The 22,235-nt window shown below is 55.8% G+C and overlaps 2 protein-coding genes across 5 annotated transcripts; one reads left to right on the forward strand and one right to left on the reverse strand.

Moving 5' to 3' along the window:
* Nucleotides 1-32: 32 nt before the first annotated feature.
* TRIP10 (thyroid hormone receptor interactor 10) lies at nt 33-8,551 on the forward strand. 2 transcript variants are annotated; one of them, XM_029918152.1, is made up of 15 exons: nt 33-132; nt 1,301-1,416; nt 1,501-1,557; nt 2,332-2,479; nt 2,560-2,622; nt 2,843-2,947; nt 3,070-3,198; nt 3,786-3,932; nt 4,049-4,243; nt 5,266-5,433; nt 5,695-5,804; nt 7,533-7,665; nt 7,855-7,994; nt 8,075-8,196; nt 8,311-8,551. In XM_029918152.1, the coding sequence occupies exons 1-15, from the start codon at nt 109-111 to the stop codon at nt 8,457-8,459; spliced, it is 1,806 nt and encodes a 601-aa protein (XP_029774012.1). In that variant the 5' UTR covers nt 33-108; the 3' UTR covers nt 8,460-8,551. The 2 variants fall into 2 exon arrangements, with proteins under 2 accessions (XP_029774012.1, XP_029774013.1); XM_029918153.1 differs by lacking the exon at nt 5,266-5,433.
* Nucleotides 8,552-8,892: 341 nt separating this feature from the next.
* On the reverse strand, nt 8,893-19,975 carry SH2D3A (SH2 domain containing 3A). 3 transcript variants are annotated; one of them, XM_029918336.1, is made up of 12 exons: nt 19,899-19,975; nt 18,658-18,804; nt 17,267-17,342; nt 16,492-16,628; nt 14,313-14,659; nt 13,878-13,951; nt 11,595-12,076; nt 11,371-11,486; nt 11,040-11,214; nt 10,850-10,961; nt 10,397-10,582; nt 8,893-9,479 (listed from the first exon to the last, which is right to left on the reverse strand). In XM_029918336.1, the coding sequence occupies exons 4-12, from the start codon at nt 16,558-16,560 to the stop codon at nt 9,223-9,225; spliced, it is 1,818 nt and encodes a 605-aa protein (XP_029774196.1). In that variant the 5' UTR covers nt 16,561-16,628; nt 17,267-17,342; nt 18,658-18,804; nt 19,899-19,975; the 3' UTR covers nt 8,893-9,222. The 3 variants fall into 3 exon arrangements, with proteins under 3 accessions (XP_029774196.1, XP_029774195.1, XP_029774197.1); XM_029918335.1 differs by having other exon boundaries at nt 14,313-14,662; XM_029918337.1 differs by having other exon boundaries at nt 9,277-9,534; nt 14,313-14,662.
* Between the last annotated feature and the right edge of the window lie 2,260 nt (nt 19,976-22,235).

Raw genomic sequence — 22,235 nt, forward strand, 5'->3', positions numbered from 1 at the left:
TGGAGTGGGCGGGCCCTGGCGGGCGGGGCCGGGCGCACCACCCCGAGTTGAGTCTCCCGGCGGCGGGCGGCGGGGACCGGGCGCGGCGGCGGCTTCGGCGGGAGCAGCATGGATTGGGGCACCGAGTTGTGGGTGAGTCCGATCGGCCCGGCTCCACGTTCCTCCCTTTCTGGAGTCCAGACCCCCCCGCCCCCTTTGCTCCTGCAGTACCTTAGCGGGAGCTTGGAACTCTCCCCTTCAGCGACCCCTGGAGTCCCAGCTTTCCGCCCTCTCTCTTGGAGTTTCCCAGGGCGTTTCTGGACGCCCGGGGCGAAGGGCGACCTTGCTGGAGCGGAGTGGGGAAACTGAGCGCGGGATTCGGAATGAGGAGGGCAGAAGTCCTGGGACAAGGCCGGGGCGGCCGGGCGAGGTCACCTATTTTGAGCACCCTGGCTGGGCCGGCGGCTTATCTTACGGCCCCTGGGTCCCTGCCCGCCGCCCGCCTGTCCGGCTCGGGCGGGGGAGGGGACCCTCTGGCCACTTTCAACCCCACGTGGGGCCTAGAAGTTCTGACCGCCCTTCTGGCGCCTACAGTCTACACCTAGGGGCTTGGGACCCTCTGGGGGGGGGGGGAGGCCTCGCAGCCCTCTCCCCCAACCTGCCCCAGGCACAGGGAGGGGCTGCCCCCAGGCCACCTCTAATCTCCACTCTGGAAGCGCTAGAAATTCCCCTTTATCGTAGCCCGGACCTCTGACCCCTCCTTTTTATGGGGGCGGTGGCCTCCCTGGGTTCCTGGGTGCTGCGGGATAACTAGATTCCTTCCCCTACAACTCTGGCGTTTCTTTTGGAGGTGCAGTGGACTCTGGGGGAGACGGAGTCATATCGGGAGGGTACCCCAGGAAGCTTGGCGACCCGGGGAACATGGTGCCTGTCCCCTGGACATTCTGGGGCCCCCCAAGCTGCGGGGAACCCTGCCCCTCTGGCCTGACTCACGCCGGGCCGGCCGGATTTTCCGGAATCTTGGGGGGGGGGATTAGGGGAGCCAGGGCAGGGGGAGTGGCTCTGCCCCATTCCACACCCCTCTTGGCGGTCTGGCGACGAGGACCCTGTAGTCCGGCTGGGGCCCCGCCCCTGTTCCCTGGCCCTTCCCGGGAAGGGGAGGGGGTTCCCGCCGGTTTCCTGCCTCCCCCCGCGCCGCGCCGGGGCGGGGCCGGGAAGCCACTCCTTCTCGGAGCTCAGAGGCTTGAGGCTTCTCCCGCCGCCTGGTCGGCCAGCTGTGGGGTCCCAACGTCTTGTTCCGGATCCCCACACCTCCTTCCAGGATCAGTTTGAGGTGCTCGAGCGGCACACGCAGTGGGGGCTGGACCTGTTGGACAGATATGTGAAGTTCGTGAAAGAGCGGACCGAGGTGGAGCAGGCTTATGCTAAGCAATTGAGGTGAGCCCTTAGGGGGAACCCGCCCTGGGGCTTGGGGGAGCTGTTGGAGGGATAGGGGCTCACTTTTCTGCCTCTCTCCGTTAGGAGCCTGGTGAAAAAATACCTACCCAAGAGACCTGCCAAAGATGACCCGGAATCCAAGTAAGGATGGAGGTGGGCTGCGGGGCTAGATTTGGGGGTCCCCGGTGTGTTGGTCTCACTTCTCCCTTAGCTAGGCTACCCAAGCAAGTCCCTCCCTTCTTGCTTCAGCTCCCACCTAGAGGGATGGGCATGGATACAACCTCCAGATTACCTGTGTCAGAATCCTAAATCCACTATTTTCTAGCCCAACTACTTTGGGCACCTAGCTCAAGTTTTCCATTTTTCTCTCCTATTAAGTGAGAGAGAGGCTCCAGAAGTTATCAAATGAGTAAGGCTGGGCCATTGACTTATGTTTTGTGCCTCTGTTTTCCTCATCTGTGAAATGGGGATGATGATGATGACTTTGTAGGGCTCAGGCAAAGATGAACTACTGAGATAATGCGTTGAAACGGTGCCTAGAGAATAGTAAGTATCATAGTATTTCGCTTTACCCCAGGTCCCCAGTCAGAATCCGAAAAGCCCTAGACATCAAGACCTAAACTGACTTGATGTTAGTTACGTCCTTGGTCTTTATCCCACTTAGTGTGAATATTAATGCCTCTGGCTGCAAACCTGACCCCACTGGGGTGATGCATAAGAGATATCAGCATTATATCCCCTTTCTAAATCTGAACAAGTCTGAGTTCATCCCAGTGAAGGCTTTGGGGTAAGGTATAGGGACCAGAATTTATGGTTGCTTCCAGGAGGAATGTGTTGGGGCTTTTCCCTTTCCTATATGGAGGTGGGTCCTGGGGGGCTGACTTTGGCTCGCCACCCCCTCCCGTCTTGCTCCAGGTTCAGCCAGCAGCAGTCCTTCGTGCAGATTCTGCAGGAGGTGAATGACTTTGCGGGCCAGCGGGAGCTGGTGGCCGAGAACCTCAGCGTCCGTGTGTGTCTCGAGCTGGCCAAGTACTCACAGGAGATGAAACAGGAGAGAAAGATGGTGAGCGATGCCCCCTCCTGGGTCTTCCGAGGGGCGGCTTACCGCGACCCAGGTGAGCCTAACCACTCCTGTTGGCACAGCACTTTCAGGAAGGCCGTCGGGCCCAGCAGCAGCTGGAAAGTGGCTTCAAACAGCTGGAGAATGTGAGTTCGTGGGTGTGAAGAAGGGGGGCTCTGGCCCTGGGGAGCCAGGCGCGGATTGGTGATCCCGGAGCTGCCCACATTGTCTGGCCTGGAGCCCCTCTCCCCTGTGGGCTTCTGCCGTGCCCGTTGTCCCCTGTTTGCTGGGTGACTTCCCACCAGTCCCTGAACCCTTGGTGGTTCCTCACGCGCCCCCCTCGTTCTGGTTCTGCCCCCGACACAGAGTAAGCGTAAGTTTGAGCGGGACTGTCGAGAGGCTGAAAAGGCAGCCCAGACTGCTGAGCGACTTGATCAGGACATCAATGCCACCAAGGCTGATGTGGAGAAGGTACTGGTCGGGTCTGGGATGGGCCTGGGTGGGCAGAGCCGGAGCTGGGGGCGGGGCGGCTGGGGAGTCTGGCTGGGATGCGGCTGGGGCTTGGCCGCGACTTCTGCCTCCATACTCCTCAGGCCAAGCAACAAGCCCACCTTCGAAGCCACATGGCAGAAGAAAGCAAAAATGAGTACGCAGCCCAACTACAGCGCTTCAACCGCGACCAGGCCCACTTCTATTTTTCCCAGATGCCCCAGATATTTGATGTGAGTGTTCCAAGCCGCCAGCCCCACCCTCCTGAAAAACCCCTCCGAAGTGAACTCTTACACACCCGTCAAAACCTTAGCTGCAATGCCCCGATCCCTCGGTCGAAAAGCAGTTAGGAAAACAACCAGTCACAACAGCTCTGTCTTTACTCAAGCTGTTCTTCTGCCAAGGATGTCTTCCTCTCCTTTCGAAACTCTCTGTCTGTTCTTTGAAGCCCCACCTGTAACATCCCCTCTGAAAGGACTCAAATCTCCCCTCTTCTTCTTTCGCCTTCTGCTCTCCTCTTTGTCCCAACCCTGGGGCTGGCAGTATCTGTGCAAGGTCTGCTCTTTGTTGCCTGTCATCAACTTTGAGAAGCCTTTGCTGACTCCCCCGGCAAGGCGGGAGCTCCTCAAAGTCCTCTCCAAAATCTCCTCCGTCCTGTGTGTCCCTGCCACGACCACCCTGGGCAGGAAGTCTGTTTGATTTTGTGTCTTTCCCACCAGATGGGGGCTCCGGGCTGGGGCCAGACTGGAGCCCCATGGTGCTTGTGAACTGGATTCCTGCTGCTGGCCTCCCGTTAGCACCCCTGTCTCTGTCCCCGCAGAAGCTCCAGGACATGGATGAGCGTCGGGCCACCCACCTTGGGGCTGGGTATGGGCTGCTGTCGGAGGCCGAGCTACAGGTGGTGCCCATCATTGCCAAGTGTCTAGAGGGCATGAAGGTGGCTGCAGATGCCGTTGATGCCAAGAACGTGGGTGTCTGTTCCTGGGAGAGCGGGCTGATAGGTGGGCAGTAGGAGGACCCCAAAGGCTGAGCATCTCATCTTGCCCCTGACGGGCCTCCCACCATTGCCCCCCTGTGCCCCAGGACTCCCAGGTCCTAATTGAGCTGCACAAGTCAGGCTTTGCCCGCCCTGGTGATGTGGAGTTCGAAGACTTCAGCCAGCCCATGAACCGCGTGCCCTCAGACAGCAGCCTGGGCACCCCCTCTGATGGACGGCCTGAGCTCCGAGGCCCGGGCCGCAGCCGTGCCAAACGCTGGCCCTTCGGCAAGAAGAACAAGGTGGGGGCCGGGGCCCTTGGGAGGGGGAGTGTGAGTGGGGACAGGGAGGCCCCCACTGAGTCAGCCCCAGCCGCCAGGACGCTGAGTCCTGGGCAGGAATTTTCCTCTTGGCTGCTGGCCCGGGCTGGAGGGAAGGGAGGCGGCCGGGTGATTGGCCTGGGAGTCCCCCAAGGCTGAGTGGGGTGCAGAGAGGGGAGGCCTGTGGTGTCTGTGTGCTGCTTCTCAGGATGCTAGAAGACCTGCTTCTGGGGTTCAGGGCTGGGTGAGGGGCACGAGATGCTGGCCCTGGGGGATTCTGCATCCTGCCAATGGGTCTCTCTCTGGGCCTGCAGCCCTCAGGCTGTTTTTTTCATGGGTTTTTGGCTTTTAATGTCAAGTACATACCTGGATACCCTGTTTTATACCTAGACACCTTCCCTCCCCCTCCACGGTTATATCTCATGACCCCTGTTTTATACTTTTGATTCCTCTTGACACATTGACACCCCCCTTTTCAGTTTGTACATGAGGCTCCCAGCTGAAACCCCACCTGGAACCCTGCTGATCCTTCATGCCTTTTACCCTTCTTTTAGCTTGCCTTTGACCTCCGTGGCCATATACCTGTCTGAGACCTTGATTCCTGCATGCATCTCCCTCTGCCTTCTAGACTGTGAGCCCAGAAAGCGGGTGCACGGAAACCTAGGCCCTCCTGCCTCCCACCCCCAGGCCCCGTTCTTAGGTGCTGGATATAGAATTCAATGGTGGTGCGACATTGTGTGTGTGTGGGGGGGTGCTGGGAGGGGTCCAGCCTTCTGGCTCACAGTCTAATGCCCTCCCCACCACATCCCAGATTTTTATGTTGCTCTTTGCATGCATTTTCTGTGTGTGATTGTGCATCTTGAGTTCTGGTTTTCTTACCGTTTTTGTTTTTGTTTTCTTTTCTTTTCTCCATTTTGTTTTTTCTCTTTTCTTTATTACGTCCATCGTCCTCTATGTCCAACCCCACTCCTGACCCACTCCCCCTCCCCTGCCCCCGCCGGTAGCCACGCCCTCCACCCTTCTCCCCCCTGGGGGGCCCCCTGCCCTCGGCATTGCCTAATGGACCCCCATCCCCCCGCTCCGGCCTCGACCCCTTGGCCATACTGAGTGAGATCAGTAAGTCGGTCAAACCGCGGCTAGCATCCTTCCGCAGCCTTCGAGGCAGCCGTGGGGTAAGTGAGGCCTCAGGGGAGGTGGAGGAGGGGGCAGCCCCGCCCACCCAGTGGCTGGGCGGCGGGACCCTGGGCTCGCTTCCTGCCGCCAGCTGGGCCCCCTCCTCCAGTTGAGACCTGGACCTGCTTTGCTCTATGCATGGCCTTGCCCCCCAAGAACCTTGGGTGGGGAGGAAGGCAGATTGATATGTCTTAGCAGTGTCCGAGAGCCTGGTAGCTTAGAATCCCTGATCCCAAATGCAGTGTCTTCCCACCCTGCAGACAGTGGTGACCGAGGATTTCAGCCATTTACCCCCAGAGCAGCAGAGAAAGCGACTTCAGCAGCAGCTGGAAGAGCGGAGCCGCGAGCTGCAGAAGGAGGTTGACCAGAGGTGAGGTCGGGGGCTGCGGCAGTAACCAAAATAAAATAATAAATGAACCCGATGGGAGTGGTGCTGGAAGATCTCCCCAGCAGACCCCAGGCCCCGGTGGTTTTACAGGTGATTCCTACCACACTCAAAAGGAAAGCGTGACTTCCCCTCTTAAACAGGTCATTCCAGCAAACAGAAAAAGTGAAATCTGCCAGCTCCTTGAGGGGGCTGGTGGAATCCCTTCCCGGATCCGTTAGCGAGAACCCGAGAAATTGAAATTCTGGGCTCATTTTATTTCACTTATGATCTTAGATGCAGAATCCTATCCAGACAAACCCAATAATGCATTTTTTAAATGGTACATCATGTGATGGCGATGGTTGCACAAGAGTGTGGATGTATTTAACGCAGCGGAACTGGACTGGACGCTTCAAAATGGCTCAGATGGAAAATTCTGTGTTCTGTGTGTTTTACCATAATGGAAAAAAAAATTTTTTTAAGTTTAGTTAGAGAGAGACTGTGCATAACAAGTTCACGAGCAGGGACGGGACAGAGAGAATTCCAAGCAGGCTCAACACTATCCGTGCAGAGTCCGTCCTGGGGCTTGAACTCATGATCCGTGAGATCATGACCTGAGCCGAAGTGGGATGCTTAACTGACTGAGCCCCCCAGGCGACCCCAAAAAACAACCTTTTAAAAAATAAAAGTCCTAATCAATTGGGTGTTGTCCCAATAATGCAAAGATGGTTCAATATAAAAAAATCTATTTGTCTCATTTACTACATTAATTGGTCAAAAGAAAAACCAAAACATACGGTCGTCTATTTAATACCTCAAGCACTTAAAATATTAGCAATAAAAAATCTGCCAGATTGGAAAAAAAAGAAAATCTTTACTCACTTCTTCCAAGCAACAAGATCCTCTTCCCAGTCCCCTTACATAATAGGAATGACGTTTGCCACTTGTGGACGGGCAGCCAAATTCTATTTTGCCGTTTGCACAGAACCTCTTGTACAAAGCTTTTATCGGTGTAAAGTTCCGTATGGAACTTTGTAGTTCCTGAGTTTTTATGATGTAGGGGTTAAGGAGGCAGCTTTGGAGCAAGGTGGATTGGCTGTGAATTTCAGCTGGTCCACCTCTCTGTGCCTCAGTTTCCTCATCTATAACACGGATCTCATATTAGGACTGGCAAAAGGTTGAACCCAGGTTTGACATGCTCCAAAACCCTATGCTTGTTATTACTACTGCCTGTGTATATAGTCCTGGAGGAAACAGGGACCAGGGGCTAATGGCAATATTAGTTAGCATTTATAGAGTGCTTACTGTATGCCATAACCATCTCAGACCCTTTACATAGATTCACTGGAATTCCCAAGTTTTCCTGAGACTGAGCAGAGGCAGATCCTGATTAGGGCTTATTTAGGGCTATTTTTCCGGGTGCCTGGAACAGTGCCTGGTATGCAGTAGGTACTCGGTATGTATCTGGATAATTGTCCCAACCACTCCCATGAGCTGGCTGTGTGTCTGTCACCCCCATGTTCCAGATCTGTATCTTGAGACGGAGGTTCAGTTACTTAATCCAGACTCACTAGGATATGCCCAGACTGGGATTCAAACCCAGGCAGTAAAGCGCTAGCGTTTGGGATTTAACCACTGTCTTGTCTTGCTCTTTGCTCCTTGAAGCATGTGGTTTGCTTGTTAAGTCCCACGGGACCGTCCCTTCTGAACCGGCTGTCTCTGTCATCTTAGAGAAGCCCTGAAGAAAATGAAGGATGTATATGAGAAGACGCCCCAGATGGGGGACCCTGCCAGCTTGGAGCCCCGGATCACGGAAACCCTGAACAACATCGAACGGCTCAAGTTGGAAGTGCAGAAGTATGAGGTCAGGGAAGACCCTGGGGAGGGGTGGGGGCCGGCGGGCCAGGCTGAGTCACTTCCGGGGGGGGGGGGGTTCCAGCTGTTTGTCATCACAGCCTTGGGTGTGCATGGGTGATCTCAGGGAACCTCCGGGCCCAGAATGGGCCGACCCCGGAGCCCTGCCCTGGAGTTGACTGTGGCTCCCTCCTCCCAGGCTTGGCTGGCAGAAGCGGAGAGCCGGGTCCTCAGCAACCGGGGGGACAGCCTGGGCCGTCACACCCGGCCTCCAGACCCCCCGGCCAGTGCCCCGCCGGACAGCAGCAGCAACAGCAGATCCCAGGATAACAAGGAGAGGTGAGTGGGGAGGACAGAGTGAGGTCTGCCCCCAGGACCCGGGAGGCCCACCCTTAACCGGCTCTGCTCTCCCCGAGCAGCTCTGAAGAGCCTGTCTCGGAGGAGGGTCAGGATGCCCCCATCTACACGGAATTTGATGAGGATTTTGAGGAGGAGCCGGCATCCCCCATAGGTCACTGTGTGGCCATCTACCACTTTGAAGGTGAGGACAGCTGGCGTGGCACAGTTGCGGGGGTGGGGGAGGGGGGTTGTTTCTGGCTCCTTCCTACTTCAAAGCCCCTGAAGCAGATCCGAGCTCACGGCCACTCTGTGACAGGGTCCAGCGAAGGCACCATCTCCATGGCCGAGGGTGAAGACCTCAGCCTCATGGAGGAGGACAAAGGTGACGGCTGGACCCGGGTCAGGCGGAAACAGGGAGGCGAGGGCTACGTGCCCACCTCCTACCTCCGCGTCACGCTCAACTGAACCCTGCCACGGGCGGGACAAGGGGGCTGTTGGCTGCTGCTTCTGGGCCACGGGGGGCCCCAGGACCTACGCACTTTATTTCTGCCCCCCTGGCTTCAGCTGAGACCCGTGTAACCTGCTGCCCCCCCCACCCCCACCCCGAATGGACCCGCTGTGCCTTCCACCATTGATGTACATACTCGTGTTTCAGATCTTTTCTTCCTACCGCTGGGCTAGGGCCATTTTGTTTTATATAAAAAATTACCTAAAGCTTTCGGAGTCTGTTCCTTATTGGGTGGTTTAGAGCCTGAGGCTGGATAAGCAGATGGCCCCCTCCTTCCTGGCCACAGAGGGCATGAAGAAGGGGAAGTAAACTTGGGCAAACCTTGGACAAAACTTCCCGGAGCTGGGTGCTTGTGACTTCAGTAGAAGGAGAAAAGCACCAAACATCCTCTTTCCTTGTGTTCATGGCAGCTTTACTGAGAAAAGGTGGTGCTGAGGATACATACTCTTGAGCTTTAATCCCCATGACAATCTCACAGCCTCACTTACATTGAAGGCAGGCGCAGAGAGGTTGAGCCACTTGCTAGAAGTCACACAGCTTGTAGAAAGCATTTGAACTCTGGCTTCCGAGTAAGAGATCTGCGCTTTCTCTTACTATTGAAAACCTCGCGTTCATTTGTAGGTTATGTGTGGGAAGGCGGGGGCCAGGATGGGGCGACCAGAGCCTCCAGACCGCTGGGTCTTCTAGTGTGGGGGAGGAGGCTGTCCCTCCCGCTAGGATTCACCTACATTTGTGGGGAGCAGGATGGGTTCTTGCAAATCTGGCCCCCACTTTCTGTGAGGCGGAATGTGGGTCCCCAACGTGTTCGGCTGTGTGAGCAGCTTGGGGCAACTGCCTAGGCAACCCAGGGCGAACAAGGGGGTCTGTGCTTTCAACCGTCCGGCTCCAGGCGCTGTGAAAGGACACTGAGGACGCGCTGGAACTTCTCAAGACGCTCGGCCTGTGGTGCCCCGACGCCGCGGCTTCCCCAGAGCAGCCTTTGCAAGAAGCCTGTGGTCAGGGCCTCCCTCAGTTGCGGGTTCGGACGGAATCCTGGGGGGGCGGGGCCAGGAGGGCTGGGGGCGGGGCCCAGGCTCCAGCCTTGCCCCGCCCTGCACAGGCCTTCTCCTAGGGGAATTTTCTCCCAGCAGGGATCTGGAGTGACTGTCCCAAAGCTCTGGACAGCTGGGCGGGGTTGGCTGCGAGGGGGGGCTCTCAGTCCCTGCAGGATGAGGGTGGGGCGGCTAAGGAGCTCGGTGCAACATACTGTGCCAGGGTGCGTGGGGCGGTCTGTTCCAGGTGCGTTCCAGGGGTGGGGTGCTGGGGCTTAGGGGCTGCACCTGGAGATGGTGCTATGGGGCGGGGGGGGGGGCAAGATTCGGAGACTGGACGGCCCAGCACGACACATTCTGGGGGAGGGTGAGCCTTTGTGGAGGGAAGAGAGCTAAGGTCGCCCGAGAAAGCGGGAATGACTCCGGTGGGGATTCTGGAGGCTGGGCCGCCCCGGGCCTGGAGGAACGGCTCTGAGCGCGAAGGGGGTGCTGTTCTACCAGACTGAAGGAGTGACTCATTCCGGAGAGATCTAGGCATTGCTGGAGGAATCAAGATCTTGGCGGGGGGGGGGGGGGCGGCGGCCGGGGGGGCGGGGAGCAGGGCCGTCTCAGGTGGGAGCCGGGGACTGGGAATCCGTGGCCCTAGCTCTGGGGCCGCAGGCCACCCCACTGTTGCTGTCAACACCGTTGGCTCCGACGCGGGGACTTGGGCTGAGAACTCTCCGGGGACCGGGCCGTCCCAGTTCGGGTGGGACTCTGGGAGGCGTGGCGGGAGGCCCTGGTCCCTGGCCCGGCGGGGTTTGGGGCAGTCAGTTAGAGCACGCGGGGTGCTCGGGAAGTCCGGACGCAGAGGGGGAGCTCACCTTGCAGGCGCCGGGCCGCCGCCTGGCGGAACTTGGGCGCGTCCCGGGCCATCTGACGCGCCCCGTGCAGTGTGCGCAGCAGCCGCTCGCAGCTTTCGTCTAGCGGCCCCGGGAGTTCCTCGCCCTCCAGCAGGCGCGCCGCGGGCACCAAGTGCGGCAGCGCCACCTCCCCCGGGTCGCAGGGTCCTATGCGGGAAGGGCTCTGAGCTAGGCTTGAGGCAGAGGTGGGGTTTGAGGTGAAGAGGGCGAACCCTCCTCAGACCCTCCTCTGAGTGGAGGAGGCCACTAGGACAGAAGCCCAGGAACACAGGTTGGAGCCAAACACGGAGCAACCGGGTCAGGGGCGTGGCCTAGGGCTGGGGGCGGAGCCTAGGACAGGGACAGGGGCGGGGCCCAGGACTGGATTAAGATACTGATTAGGGTTGGTGTGGACCTCCAAGTGATGCCACTCACCGACGCCCTCGTCCAGCGCCCGCATCAGAGGCTTCAGCTCCTGCTCGAAAGCCAGCGCGGCCTCTGTGTGGCTCCTTCGGAGGTGGCGCCACGTGCGTTCCAACCGGGACACCTGGGGAAGGAGCCCTGAATAAGCTTCCTCTTCCCTCTTCCCTGCACTCAGGCGTCCTCATTTCTGCTCCCCACGCACCTGGGGCATGAGCAGGGCGCCCATGACCGCGGCCAGTCCAGGTAGGTCCCCCGCCGCCCCTGGCCCCAGTGCCAGCGCCAACTCCACCAGGCCCCGAAGGGTGGCCGCGCGCTCCTCCAGCGGCCCTGCGCAGCCCAGCACTGCCAGAGCCCCAGCCAGCGCCAGCGCCTCCTGTCTGTGGGGGTGGAGGACAAGGGGCTGGGGCAGTGGGAGGTTCGTACCTCGGAGCTGAGGGGCGTGGCGAGGGGGGGTGGCATTGCTCATCACACCTCCTCCCCAGAGGGTGTGTATATGGGCGGAGGTTTGAAGACCCTCCAAGTGGCTGGCTCACCTCTCCAGAAGTTCCAGTCTCAAGCGATGCCCATGGGGCAGCGTGAGCAGCTCCAGGCCAGAGGCAACCCCCATGGCACCCCGCTGAGCCTTGGTCACTCCTAGAAGTCCTGTAGCCTGGGGAAGGGAGTTAGTGGGGGTGTCAACTGAGCTGAATGAGTATATGGGTGTGAGGTGCTGGCTTCAGCCCCCGTCTTGGGAGGAGGGACCTGGCAGGTGACCCACCTGGCAGTCCACCAATAATAGGTGGAGGGCCGTGCTCCCAGGATGGTGCTCCAGGAACAGGCCACGGAGAGTACTCAGGACTTTGGGTTCCAGTGGCCGATTCTGGGGGCCCAGCAGGCAGTAGGGGTGGTTACGGGGGGAGAAAGAGACCTCAGCCTGTGGTCTTACAAAACTTCTGTTCTCTTCCTCCTCTTCCTCTTCGGCTTCCCACCATGGGGCCTCCATCTCTGGGCTGCTGTGGCCCAGAGGGGGTGTTCCTTGGGCACTGGGCACTCGGGGCACCAGCTCACAGTACGTCGGGGGGCGTCCAGACGCATCACGTAGCACCAGCGAGGGTGTTCGAGGTGGCTTGGTTGGTGCCTTGGCATGAAGCTGTCCATCGGAGGCCCTGAGGATGTCAGCGAAGGACCCCAGGGGAGCCGGGGCCTTCGACAACATGGGGTCACTACCCATCCGAGGGAGAGCACACGTGGCTGAGGCTTCTAGGGGTCAAATAAGAGAGAGTGAGGGGGGTCCACAGAGAAGATAGCTGGGGTGGGGGGCTTCCTGTGATACCACCCTCTTGACTCAATAACTAGGTATCTTGGGTTGGCTTTCAACTTAAAAACTTCATTGATCCAAATGCTATACACTCACCAATGGTTTGAAAATGAACTTTCTCGACACTTAGGTATGAATTCTTAATACTATGGTTTAAACTCGAATTCTTTTGTCTTTGCCCCTCTGACTGAAGATGGGAGGCACATACAAAACTAAAATAGAGGGGCGCCTGGGTGGCTGAGTCAGTTGAGCGTCCGACTTCAGCTCAGGTCATGATCTCGCAGTCTGTGAGTTTGAGCCCTGCGTGGGGTTCTGGACTGACAGCTTGGAGCCTGGAGCCTGCTTTGAATTCTGTGTCTCCCTCTCTCTCACCCTCCCCTGCTCGCGCTCTGTCTCTCTGTCTCTCAAAAATAAATGAACGTTAAAAAAAATAATAAAAACAAAAAACCAAAATAGAGACAATTATTCAAAACACACAAAACAACAGGGGTGCCTGGGTGGCTCAGTCGGTTAAGCCTCCGACTTCGGCTCAGGTCAGATCTCACGTTCATGGGTTCGAGCCCCGCATCAGGCTGTGTACTGACAGCTAGCTCAGAGCCTGGAGCTGCTTCCAGTTCTGTGTCTCCTTCTCTCTCTGCCCCTCCCCCTCTCATGCTGTCTCTCTCTGTATAAAAAATAAATAAAACACTAAAAAAAAATTTTAATTAAAAAAACACACACAAAACAACAAAAGCATCAAAGAAACAGAATTCATCAAACTTTCAGATGATGTCCTTCGAGGTTATTAGAACTTAAAGCTGCACCCAGACCTCTGGGAGACTCTGTATTTACCAAGCATATACGTAGACTCTCTTCTAGGGGCTCAAAACCTTCCCACGGTTCCAGCTCACTCTGAATAAAAGCCAAAGTCCTCCCAGTAGCCAAAAAGACCCCTGAAATCTGATCCCCAGATGGTCCAGCCAGACTCACCTCTTTTTGGCTGAATGAACAGTTCAAACTCTTGTTTTGGCCCCAGGACCTTTGCACTGGCTGTTCCTTTTTTTTTTTTTTAAGTTTATTTATTTTGAGAAAGAGAGAGAGGGAGAGAGCAGGCTCCATGCTGTCAGCACCAAACTTGACACAGAGCTTGGACTTAACAAACCATGAGATCGTGACCTGAGCTGAAATCAAGAGTCAGATGCTTAACTGACTGATCTAACCTTTAATGGGATGCTAGCAACACCTGTGCAGAGATCTTTGTCTTGTTGGGTGAGATATCTCCACATTTAGTACAGTGGCTGGTGTGCAGGGAGGGCTCATGTGGAATGGGGGGGGCGGGCAGGAAAGATGGGGCAGACAGGCCACAAGGAAAATCTTAGGTAAGATGGTCAGCGTCAGCTGCTTTGAGAAACCAAGTTAAATGAGATATCAGTCAGGAAAAGAGGAGGGGAATGGGCTTTCCCACAGTGAGTATAGCAAGTGCAAAGATCCTGAGGCAGCAACAAGACTGTGTGGCTGGAGTGAGGAAGGGGTGTGGCAGGAGTTATTAGAGAGGTCAGCCATAGTCAGAGCACACAGAGCTTCTGGATTAATCCTAAACCCACATTTTAATGCCCTCACAAAGTTCCCGTGTATTTGTTAATCACAGTTTTGAAAGCATTCCTGTCCCCATCTTCCAAGAGGTTAAGTCACTTGCCCAATATCACTCAGGCAGTGAGGGGCAAAGCCACCTCGGAGCCATGTGCTGTCCTAGGAGACCCTTACCTGGTCCACAGTGATCTCTTGACCGCCCCATGTGCTCCAAACCTGCAGGCTGACTGTCACTCCGCTTCCTAGCCCTGAGGGACAGACATGAAGGAGATGGGGAGGCCCCCCCCCCGCCACCCCAGGCAGGGCAGCCCCCGCAGATGCCCAGAAAACCCTATATCCACCCATTCAGGATTGATGGACCTTGACCAAGGTGTCCTACCCAGAGGGGACACTTGACAGTGTCAGGAGACATTTTTTCATTGTGACGAGGGGGTGGGGTGGAGAAGGTGCCACAGGCACCTAGGAGATAAAGGCCAGGGGTGCTGTTCAACATCCCAAGATGCACAGGACAGGCCCCGGCAACCAAGAGTGGCCCGGCCCTAAATGACACAGGTGGAGGGACCCTGGGCGTATTGGGTGTCATCCGAGAGGTAGGGAGACGGTGATTACCTGGGCAGCTCTGTCAGAGCTGGGCTGTCCTGGAGGGTGTCCTCACTAAAGCTGCGTCGAATAGGTCCTTGCCGTGTCACGGGCCTGGAGGCCACAGCCCCTGTGGCCTGGGACAGTGGACGCTGCCCAGTCATGTAGCTGAGAACCAGGGAGGTCAGGCTTGGGAAACGCTCATCCTCCAGCTGAAAGAGGGCTGTGGGCCGGCCTGGTCGGGGACGCAGGGCCACACGGAGCACCTCGAAGTGCAGGGCTGAGCCCTGCCAGCGGCAGGAGATCACTGGGTGGCCCCTGCGGGACCCGGAGGCACGAACCAAGAAGTCCCCATCTTGCTGAAGGAGGGCCTCAGCCTTCTGGGGAAGGAGGTCGGGGGACAAGGGGTTAGGCATGAGCCCAGATCAGCAGTTAATGGTGATGCGTCACCCCCAGCCCCCACCCAGAGAAGCCACCCCAGGGACAGGGTAGTTTTGCACCAAACCATCTCCCCTTTCCTCAGAGCCACACCTCTGGAATACATTTCCCAGGCTCCTTTGCAGCTCATCATTTGATATGATCTGGCCAATAGGATGAGGGCAGAAGTGCTGCTGGGAATATCCAGACCTGGCTCACAAGACCCTCCCTCCTGCACAATCCCACAGCTTCTGTTCCCTATGTGTCAGGGAATGTCCCCAGAGCCCTGGTGGAAGGCGGAGCCACAAGATGGAAAGAGCTTGGCTCCTGACTGATTTCTGGAACTCCGCATTCCTCGGCCACCTCGTCCTGTAACACGAACAAGCCCATAAATGTCTATTGTGTTTCGGCAGTGACATCTTGGGGATGTTTGTCTAAGCAGCTGGCTGATGTTGACTAATGCAGCTTTCAACCTGAGTAAATGCACACAGGCTTGGTACACAAACGTGGCTTCAAAAAATGCCATCAGCTGGATCCTCAAATGGACTGTGGCCTGGAAATCCTCCTTTATTAAAAGTTTCAAGCAGTCTTATGCCAGCCATGGTGGCTGGTGTTCAGACACAGGCTGGGGGCCATGGCACCGCAGGGGGAGGCAAAGCAGAGTTGGTGATGGGGGCTGGGGACTGAACAACAAATATGGTGGATGCCCATACTACATGCCAGGCCACATGCTGTAGGCGTATGAACTCATTTAATCCTTTACCAAGGTTAAGCGGTAGATACCATTATTCCCATTTCACAGATGGGGAAACTGAGGCCAAGACAGGTCAAATACCTTGCCCAAGGACAACAGAATGTAAGTTGTAGGGCTGTGATTTGAATCCAGGATGTCTGGCTCCAGGGTGTGGAATTTGAAAAAATTTTTTAAATGTTTTACTTATTTATGAGAGAGAGAGAGACAGGGTGAGAGAAAGAGAGAGACAGTCAGCTTGGAGGGTCACAGGGGAGGGTCAGAGAGAGGGAGACACAGAATCTGAAGCAGGCTCCAGGCTCTGAGCTGTCAGCACAGAGTCCGATGTGGGGCTTGAACCCACGAATTGTGAGATCATGACCTGAGCCGAAGTCAGATGCTTAACCAACTGAGCCACCCAGGCGCCCCATGGGGTGTGGAATTTTAACCACTAAGCGATACTGACTCTCACAATTTGAATGGATGCCCAGGGTCCCAGGACTCCCAAGGGTGACAGATGATTTGGGGATGGGGGTGGGGGAGGCTTGGGTTGAGAGGGAGATGTGTGAGTGCTCATTACTGGTTGAGCATTTCCTGTGTGCCAGGACCTGTCCTAGACCCTGGAGACACACTGATGAGTGAGACAAGGCCCTGCCCAGCGCTGTCGGGTGGGCAGGACACACGACAGACAAGCACACGTGAATGAAGAAGATAATGTCTAAGAGTAATCAATGAAGGTAATAAAAGAGAGAAACGGTGCCCTGGTGGCCGCAGGTGCCTGGGATCCAGAGGGAAAGACACGCAAAGCCAAGGAGTTGGGTTGGGGGGACATTAGGACCCCTCTGTCACCCTCATCCATACCACCCCGGAGAAAATGGTCACTGAAGTGTAAGGGGTGGCATTCCACAATACCAACCAAGCTTGAAGACAGTCCCAGACCCTCAGCCACCCCTTCCAGTAGACCTTGACCATGAGTCCCTCATCCAGGACCCAGGAGTCCCCAGCAGGGTGGGAGAGGCTGCCCATCAAAGCGTTCTGAGGCCCTGCTGGGAGCAGAGGTACCTGCCGGGACAGGGGGCCGTGGTACCAGGGCTGGCTGGCAAAGTCGTCTCCATCCTGTGGCACCTGCATGGAGCTCTTGGCAGCAGAGGGTGCGAGGGCTGAACTCTGTACTTTCGACAATCCTCCGTCTTCCACATCTGTAAAATGGGAAGAATTATTCCTGCCTCCTCAACTTCCTGATTGGCCGGGTCAGCCCATCCATGTTCCTCAAACCTTACAATGCAACTTTGTGTGTGTGTGTGTGTGTGTGTGTGTGTGTGTATAACCCTATTCTAAATTAAATAATTTACCCAGTCAAAAAAATATATATATATCAAATTTTATTTATGTGTGTATATATATGGTAGATACATATAATTGGGCTATGATTAAGTTTAATTTAGAATTGGCTGTGATGTGGAAACAGTTGTACATTCCCTGGATTCTTGCAAAGAGAGAAGACCTAGGCTTTGCTTTCAAATGTAATGCAATTTTTTTAAATGCTTATTTACTTATTTTGAGAGGGTGTGTGTGTGTGTGTGTAAGCAGGGGAGGGGCAGAGAGAGGGAGAGAGAATCCCAAGCAGGCTCCGAACTGTCAGCCTGGAGCCCGAGGCAGGGCTGGATCCCATGAACTGTGCAGTCATAACCTGAACCCAAATCGAGAGTCGGATGTTTAACTGACTGAGCCACCCAGGCGCGCCTGTAATGCAGATTTTATGCAGATGACATGATGCTACATTTTATAGCAATTTCATTAACTATTTCACTCAAACTAATATGTACGGGGCACTCACCATGCACCAGGTGCGTACTCTAGGCACTAGAGGCCCAGCAGGAACAAAACAGGGGCATCCTCGTGGAGCTGCTGTTCTGGTGGGGCAGATAGCAATTAGGAAAATAAATAAGTAGGGGCGCCTGGGTGGCTCAGTCGAGTGAGTGTCCGACTTCGGCTCAGGGCATGATCTCCCAGTTCGTGGGTTCGAGCCCCGCATCGGGTTCTGTGCTGACAGCTCAGAGCCTGGACCCTGCTTCGGATTCTGTGTCCCCGCCTCTCTCTGCCCCTCCCCCCATTCTGTCTATCTCTCTCTGTCTCAAAAATAAATAAATATTAAAAAACTGTTTTAAAGAAAATAAATAAGTAGAGGAAGGAGTAAAGAGATCAGAAAGAGATAAGCAGAAAAAGCCAGAGATGGGATATGAAGTTACCGGGTGGTGGAGGTAAGATTTTCCATACTATGGCCTGGGAAGCTCTCAATCAGTACCAGCTCGGAGGACTGTGGGGGAGCAAGCCAGGTGAAAGAACATTCCAGGCTGGGGGAATTTACTTTGCCAATCTATAGCTTCTTAGCTATGTGCACACTCTATGTGCACACTCAAGAATTCTTAGGATGTAAGAATATCAACATACATGGCTTCCCAATGTCACACCACTTAAAAAATTTTTATGTATGTACATACGTATGTATTTTGAAAGAGACAGAGAGTGAATGTGAGCGGCGGACCGGTAGAAGGAGAGGGAGAGAGAGAATCTTAAGCAGGGTCCACACCCAGCACAGAGCTGGATGCAGGACATGATCTCAAGACTGTGAGATCATGACCTGAGTGAAATCAAAAGTCACCCACTGAGCCACCCAGGTGCCCCTTAAATTTTTTTATTATTATTTTTAAGTCATCTCTACACCCAATGTGGGGCTCGAACTCACGACCCTGCGATCAAGAGTCACACGTTTCTCCAACTGAGCCACCCAGCCACCCTTCCAATATAATACCATTCTTAAGGACCATAAAAATGCTGCATTTTGTAGACATGTCAGCAAACAGCGATTTTGCCTTTGCAGATTCTTACATTTTGGAGCCGATACACTTTGTTATTATTATGGCCAAATTTAGGTCTCTGACATTTTGGGGCTCCCTTGATATAGCGCAGGCCTCAGGCTCTGTGTGTCTGGTATCTGGTGGAGAAAACCTGCTCTGGGTGGGAGGGAAGCAGGCGGTCCGCTTCTCACTGCCTCCGCCCCCAAGGTCTCTGGGCCTGGCCGGGCTGTGTGGGGAGACAGCAGCACGATTCTCACACCCTGAGTCAGCAAGGCTGAGGGCCAGGAATGGGCAGGAAGTTCCCAGACCTGCCCCAGGTGGCTTTAGGGGTGGGGAGCTGGGCAGGGAGCTGGCCCTGGGTGCTGCATACCTGAATGCCAGGTGTGTCTCCTGGAAGCCGGTGTACTTCCTGTTTGTCAGCTGGGCCAGGCCAGCCTCTGGCTTGACTCCCCCAACCTCAGCTTCCTCTGTCTTGTGCCCTCTTTAGTGGGCATGCAGGTGGGCCACTGAGAAGGCTCTGGTTAGTTTGGAGGAGGGGAGCTCGGATGAGGGTGGAGCTCAGGGTGGACACGGTCGGATCAGACTCAGGCCAAGTAAGTCATCCTCCTGCCCTTTGTCCTTGGGAATAATTTCCGGATATTTGGGCAGGGGAGAGAAGAAGGGAGTAGAATCAGGAAGAGGGTGGAGTAGGGGCAAGCATGAGGAAAAGAAGGGGGGTATTCACGCCCTGTTGACCACGCCCATGTGCACACACATGCACACACGGACACACGGACACAGCTAGACATGGCGTACTCAGACTTGACCTTGAGCAAACGCTGATTGGTTGAGCACTAACTGTGCCAGGACCTGCTCTAGACCCTGGAGACGCAGTGATGAGCGTGCCCAAGGCCTGCCCTGCACTGTCTGGTGGGCAAGTGACACAGCAAACAGCACACAATGAATGAATAAGGTAATATCTAAGAGTAATCACTGAAGATGATAAACCAGGAGCGTGGGCTAAAGAAGGTTGGAGAGGCAGCTACTGTGAACAGCGTCTGGTCAGGAGGTCTCTCCCTCCAGGTGACTTTGGAGCTGAGATCTCAGTAAAGAGAAGGAGACAGTTACACAAAGGTGGGGACAGCAAGTGCAAAGGCCTGGGGGTGAGATGGAGCTTACTTCTAACATCTTACGTCATCAAGGAGGCCACTGTAGCTGAAACGCACTGGACATACAGCTAAGTGGAGGTGGGGGGAGGTCGACAAGCAAAAGACCATTCTGGTGGACCCCGAATCTTCATCTTAGGGGGATGCAACAGGCGTTATGGAAGGGTTTTGGATGAGGGAGGGCTCGATCCGGTTTGTGCTCTAAAAAGATCGCTCAGGCCAGGAGGCTCTCCGTGTTCCGCAGGCAACACGCTTACAGGAGCACTTCCAGGTACGCCTCCGGTACACGGCCAGCGGGACGCACGGCGACCCAATTAGGCACTCGGCGACCCCTTCTGTGACCTCTGCTGCTCGGGGACCGACGCCCCGACCCTCCCTGCCGGCCAGTGGCCCCACCAGGAAAAGAGAGGACTCTTCCACCCCACGAATCCCCTGACTCTGCGTGTGCCTGGGGCCCCTCACTCACCTGGGCCGGGACCCGCGGAGCTGGCGAGAGGCCGGACCGAAGCCTGAGGCTCTGCGGCTCCGGGCCCCTCCCTCCCCGCCCCAGACGGCCCAACCTTCCCCGGCCGCGCCCGGCGGGAACCGAGCTCTTTCACCTGGCCCCGCCCCCGAGGACCCCGCCTCCAACAGTGGCCTCCCAGGCTCTGGCCCCGCCCCCACAGCAACGCCACACCCCCTTAGGGGCGTTCTTGGAGATAACCACGCCCCTTTGGAGACGCCTCTTCCCATAAACCACGCCCCCTTGAGAATCGCCGTCCAGCCCTTCCAATGGGCCCTTCCGCCTGGAACGTGGCTCCGCCCCCATGAGCTGGCCACGCCCACATGCTCCTTTCCTCTCCTTTAGTCCCGCCCCTTAGAGCTCTGCTGCTTTTCTAGTCCCCTCTGGCTGGTCCTAAGTACCCCTGACCCCTAGAGACTTGGTAAGGGGTGTCTCACTTCTCGCCTCCCAGGGTTCCGCACGGGACAGGGGGGCCCCTTAAGGGCTCTAAGCGTGGGGGTGGCGGCTGCTGTGACGTACAGAGAGGTGCGCTTCCTCCAGACCGTCCCCCTGGGTTTCCGGGAAGGGAACTCCAGTGGGTGTCGGGTTTTGTAGAGACAGATGCGGGAAAACACGACAGCCTCCACCAGTAACAGCGCAAGGAAGATGAGCTAGACTCTGGGGGGATTATTGGAGGGGAGCTCAGGTGGTTTCCCTGGTGGGAGGAAGGAGGTGGGAGGGGGGCTTCCATCTTGATGCTTGGAGCAAGCATGCAAAGGTTGGGGGAGTGGATTTGGAACAAGGGGAAGGACGCTCCAGCCACGTTTACTGAGGGCTCACGATAATAACAGTTTAGAAAACAGTAGCCGCAACTAACATGTATTGAGCGCTTACTGTATGCCAGGACTGTTCTGCTTGCTTGATCTGCTTCGACGCATTTAATATTTACACAGACCTGTCAGTGAAGTAGTTACTGTGTTCATCACCCCCCATTTTCCAGATGCAGAAACTGAGGCTCGAGACAGTTAAGCCATTTGCCCAAGTTGACCCGGCTTGTGAGTGGCAGAGGTGGGATTCATACCCGGAGCCCTGGAGCGCCATTCTGTCCTCCTCGCCTTCATCCGTGCGGCCCCACCGTCTCTGATCCCTACCGTGATTCTAAACGGTGAAGGTTACCGCCACCCATTTTACAGATGAGGAAATTGACTCACAGAGCGCCAAGGATGCTTGGGGATGAAACGTTTCCGTGTCTGTGGGATCGCAAAGCTGGTGATTTCCAGGCTTGGCTTCCCCCTCAGCGAATGTGGAAGAGACTCGAGGCTGCGGGGGAGGAGCTGGGGTGAGTGTCTTTTCCTTGACCCCCTCCCGCCAAGTTTTGGTACAGAGTGTAGAGGGGGGAATGTCCAGTGTGGGAGTCTGGCGCCCCCTAGTGGTTAGAAGAATTAAAAAAGGAAAATCCAAGGGGCGAGCCTGTGAGATGGGTGGCAGAGGGGAGTCTACTCAGCTTGGTAGGGTGGAGATGGAGAGAGAGACCTCGTCGTCGTCAAGATGATTCCAGGTAGGGATAAGGGCTGCGAAGATGGTAAGTGTCTGCGAAACGAAGATGGTAAGTGTCTGCGAAACGAATAGGCTAGTGAACGACACCATCGAAGTCTATAAGGAAAAAGACGGTGGTGGCCATGGCCATGGCAATAAACGGATGAACTTGGGATAAATGTCAGAGGTGGAGCCACAAAAAAAAAAAAACCCTTCCAACGACTTATTTATTCATTCAGGAAATATTTATTGAGAGTTTATATGTGCCAGGTGCTGGGAACACATGAGACACACATTTCTAAGTAGACAATAAAGAAATAAGTATATAAAATGTCAGGTTTGTCGGATGGTGGTCAGGGGTTAATGCGGGGAAGTGGGAAAGAAAGGCTGTGATTTGAAATGGAGAGATTTGGGAAGATCTCATCAGACGGTGGCATGGAGCAAAGAACTGCTGGGGGCAAGGGAGCTAGCCATGAAGTTGCTTGCCTAAGGCAGAGGAACAGCATGTGCAAAGGCCCTGTGGCAGGATGGGGGGGAGGGGCAAGATTCTGGGCGGGCCTGATGTGTTGGAGAAGCAGTGAGGAGGCCTGTGTGGCTGGGGCAGACTGAGTGAGGCAAAGTGGCGAGTGGCAAAGACATGAGGGCAGGGAGGGGCACAGGGGTGTGTCATGTGGGACCTTGTTGGCTGCAGGGAGGTGGACTGTAAGAAGAGGGGGGAAGACAGACTGTGGGGGGGGCAAGGTGGGGCTCCTGGGGCCCAAAATGGAGGGGGAATATGTTGATCCA

Source organism: Suricata suricatta, chromosome 12 (genome assembly GCF_006229205.1).
Source record: "Suricata suricatta isolate VVHF042 chromosome 12, meerkat_22Aug2017_6uvM2_HiC, whole genome shotgun sequence".
NCBI lineage: Eukaryota > Metazoa > Chordata > Mammalia > Carnivora > Herpestidae > Suricata > Suricata suricatta.

Excerpts from the sequence above, each read along its gene's own strand:
- TRIP10 (XM_029918152.1), top strand. The coding sequence starts at position 109 with ATGGATTGGGGCACCGAGTTGTGG. Across the intron at positions 1,417-1,500 it reads GCTTATGCTAAGCAATTGAG|GAGCCTGGTGAAAAAATACC; the intron begins GTGAGCCCTTAG and ends TCTCTCCGTTAG. Across the intron at positions 8,197-8,310 it reads GGCCATCTACCACTTTGAAG|GGTCCAGCGAAGGCACCATC; the intron begins GTGAGGACAGCT and ends ACTCTGTGACAG.
- SH2D3A (XM_029918335.1), bottom strand. The coding sequence starts at position 16,560 with ATGCAGGTGCCACAGGATGGAGACGACTTTGCCAGCCAGCCCTGGTAC. Across the intron at positions 10,583-10,849 it reads GGCGCTGGACGAGGGCGTCG|GACCCTGCGACCCGGGGGAG; the intron begins GTGAGTGGCATC and ends CTTCCCGCATAG. Across the intron at positions 9,480-10,396 it reads GGCGGCCCGGCGCCTGCAAG|GCTGCTCTGGGGAAGCCGCG; the intron begins GTGAGCTCCCCC and ends CTTCTTGCAAAG.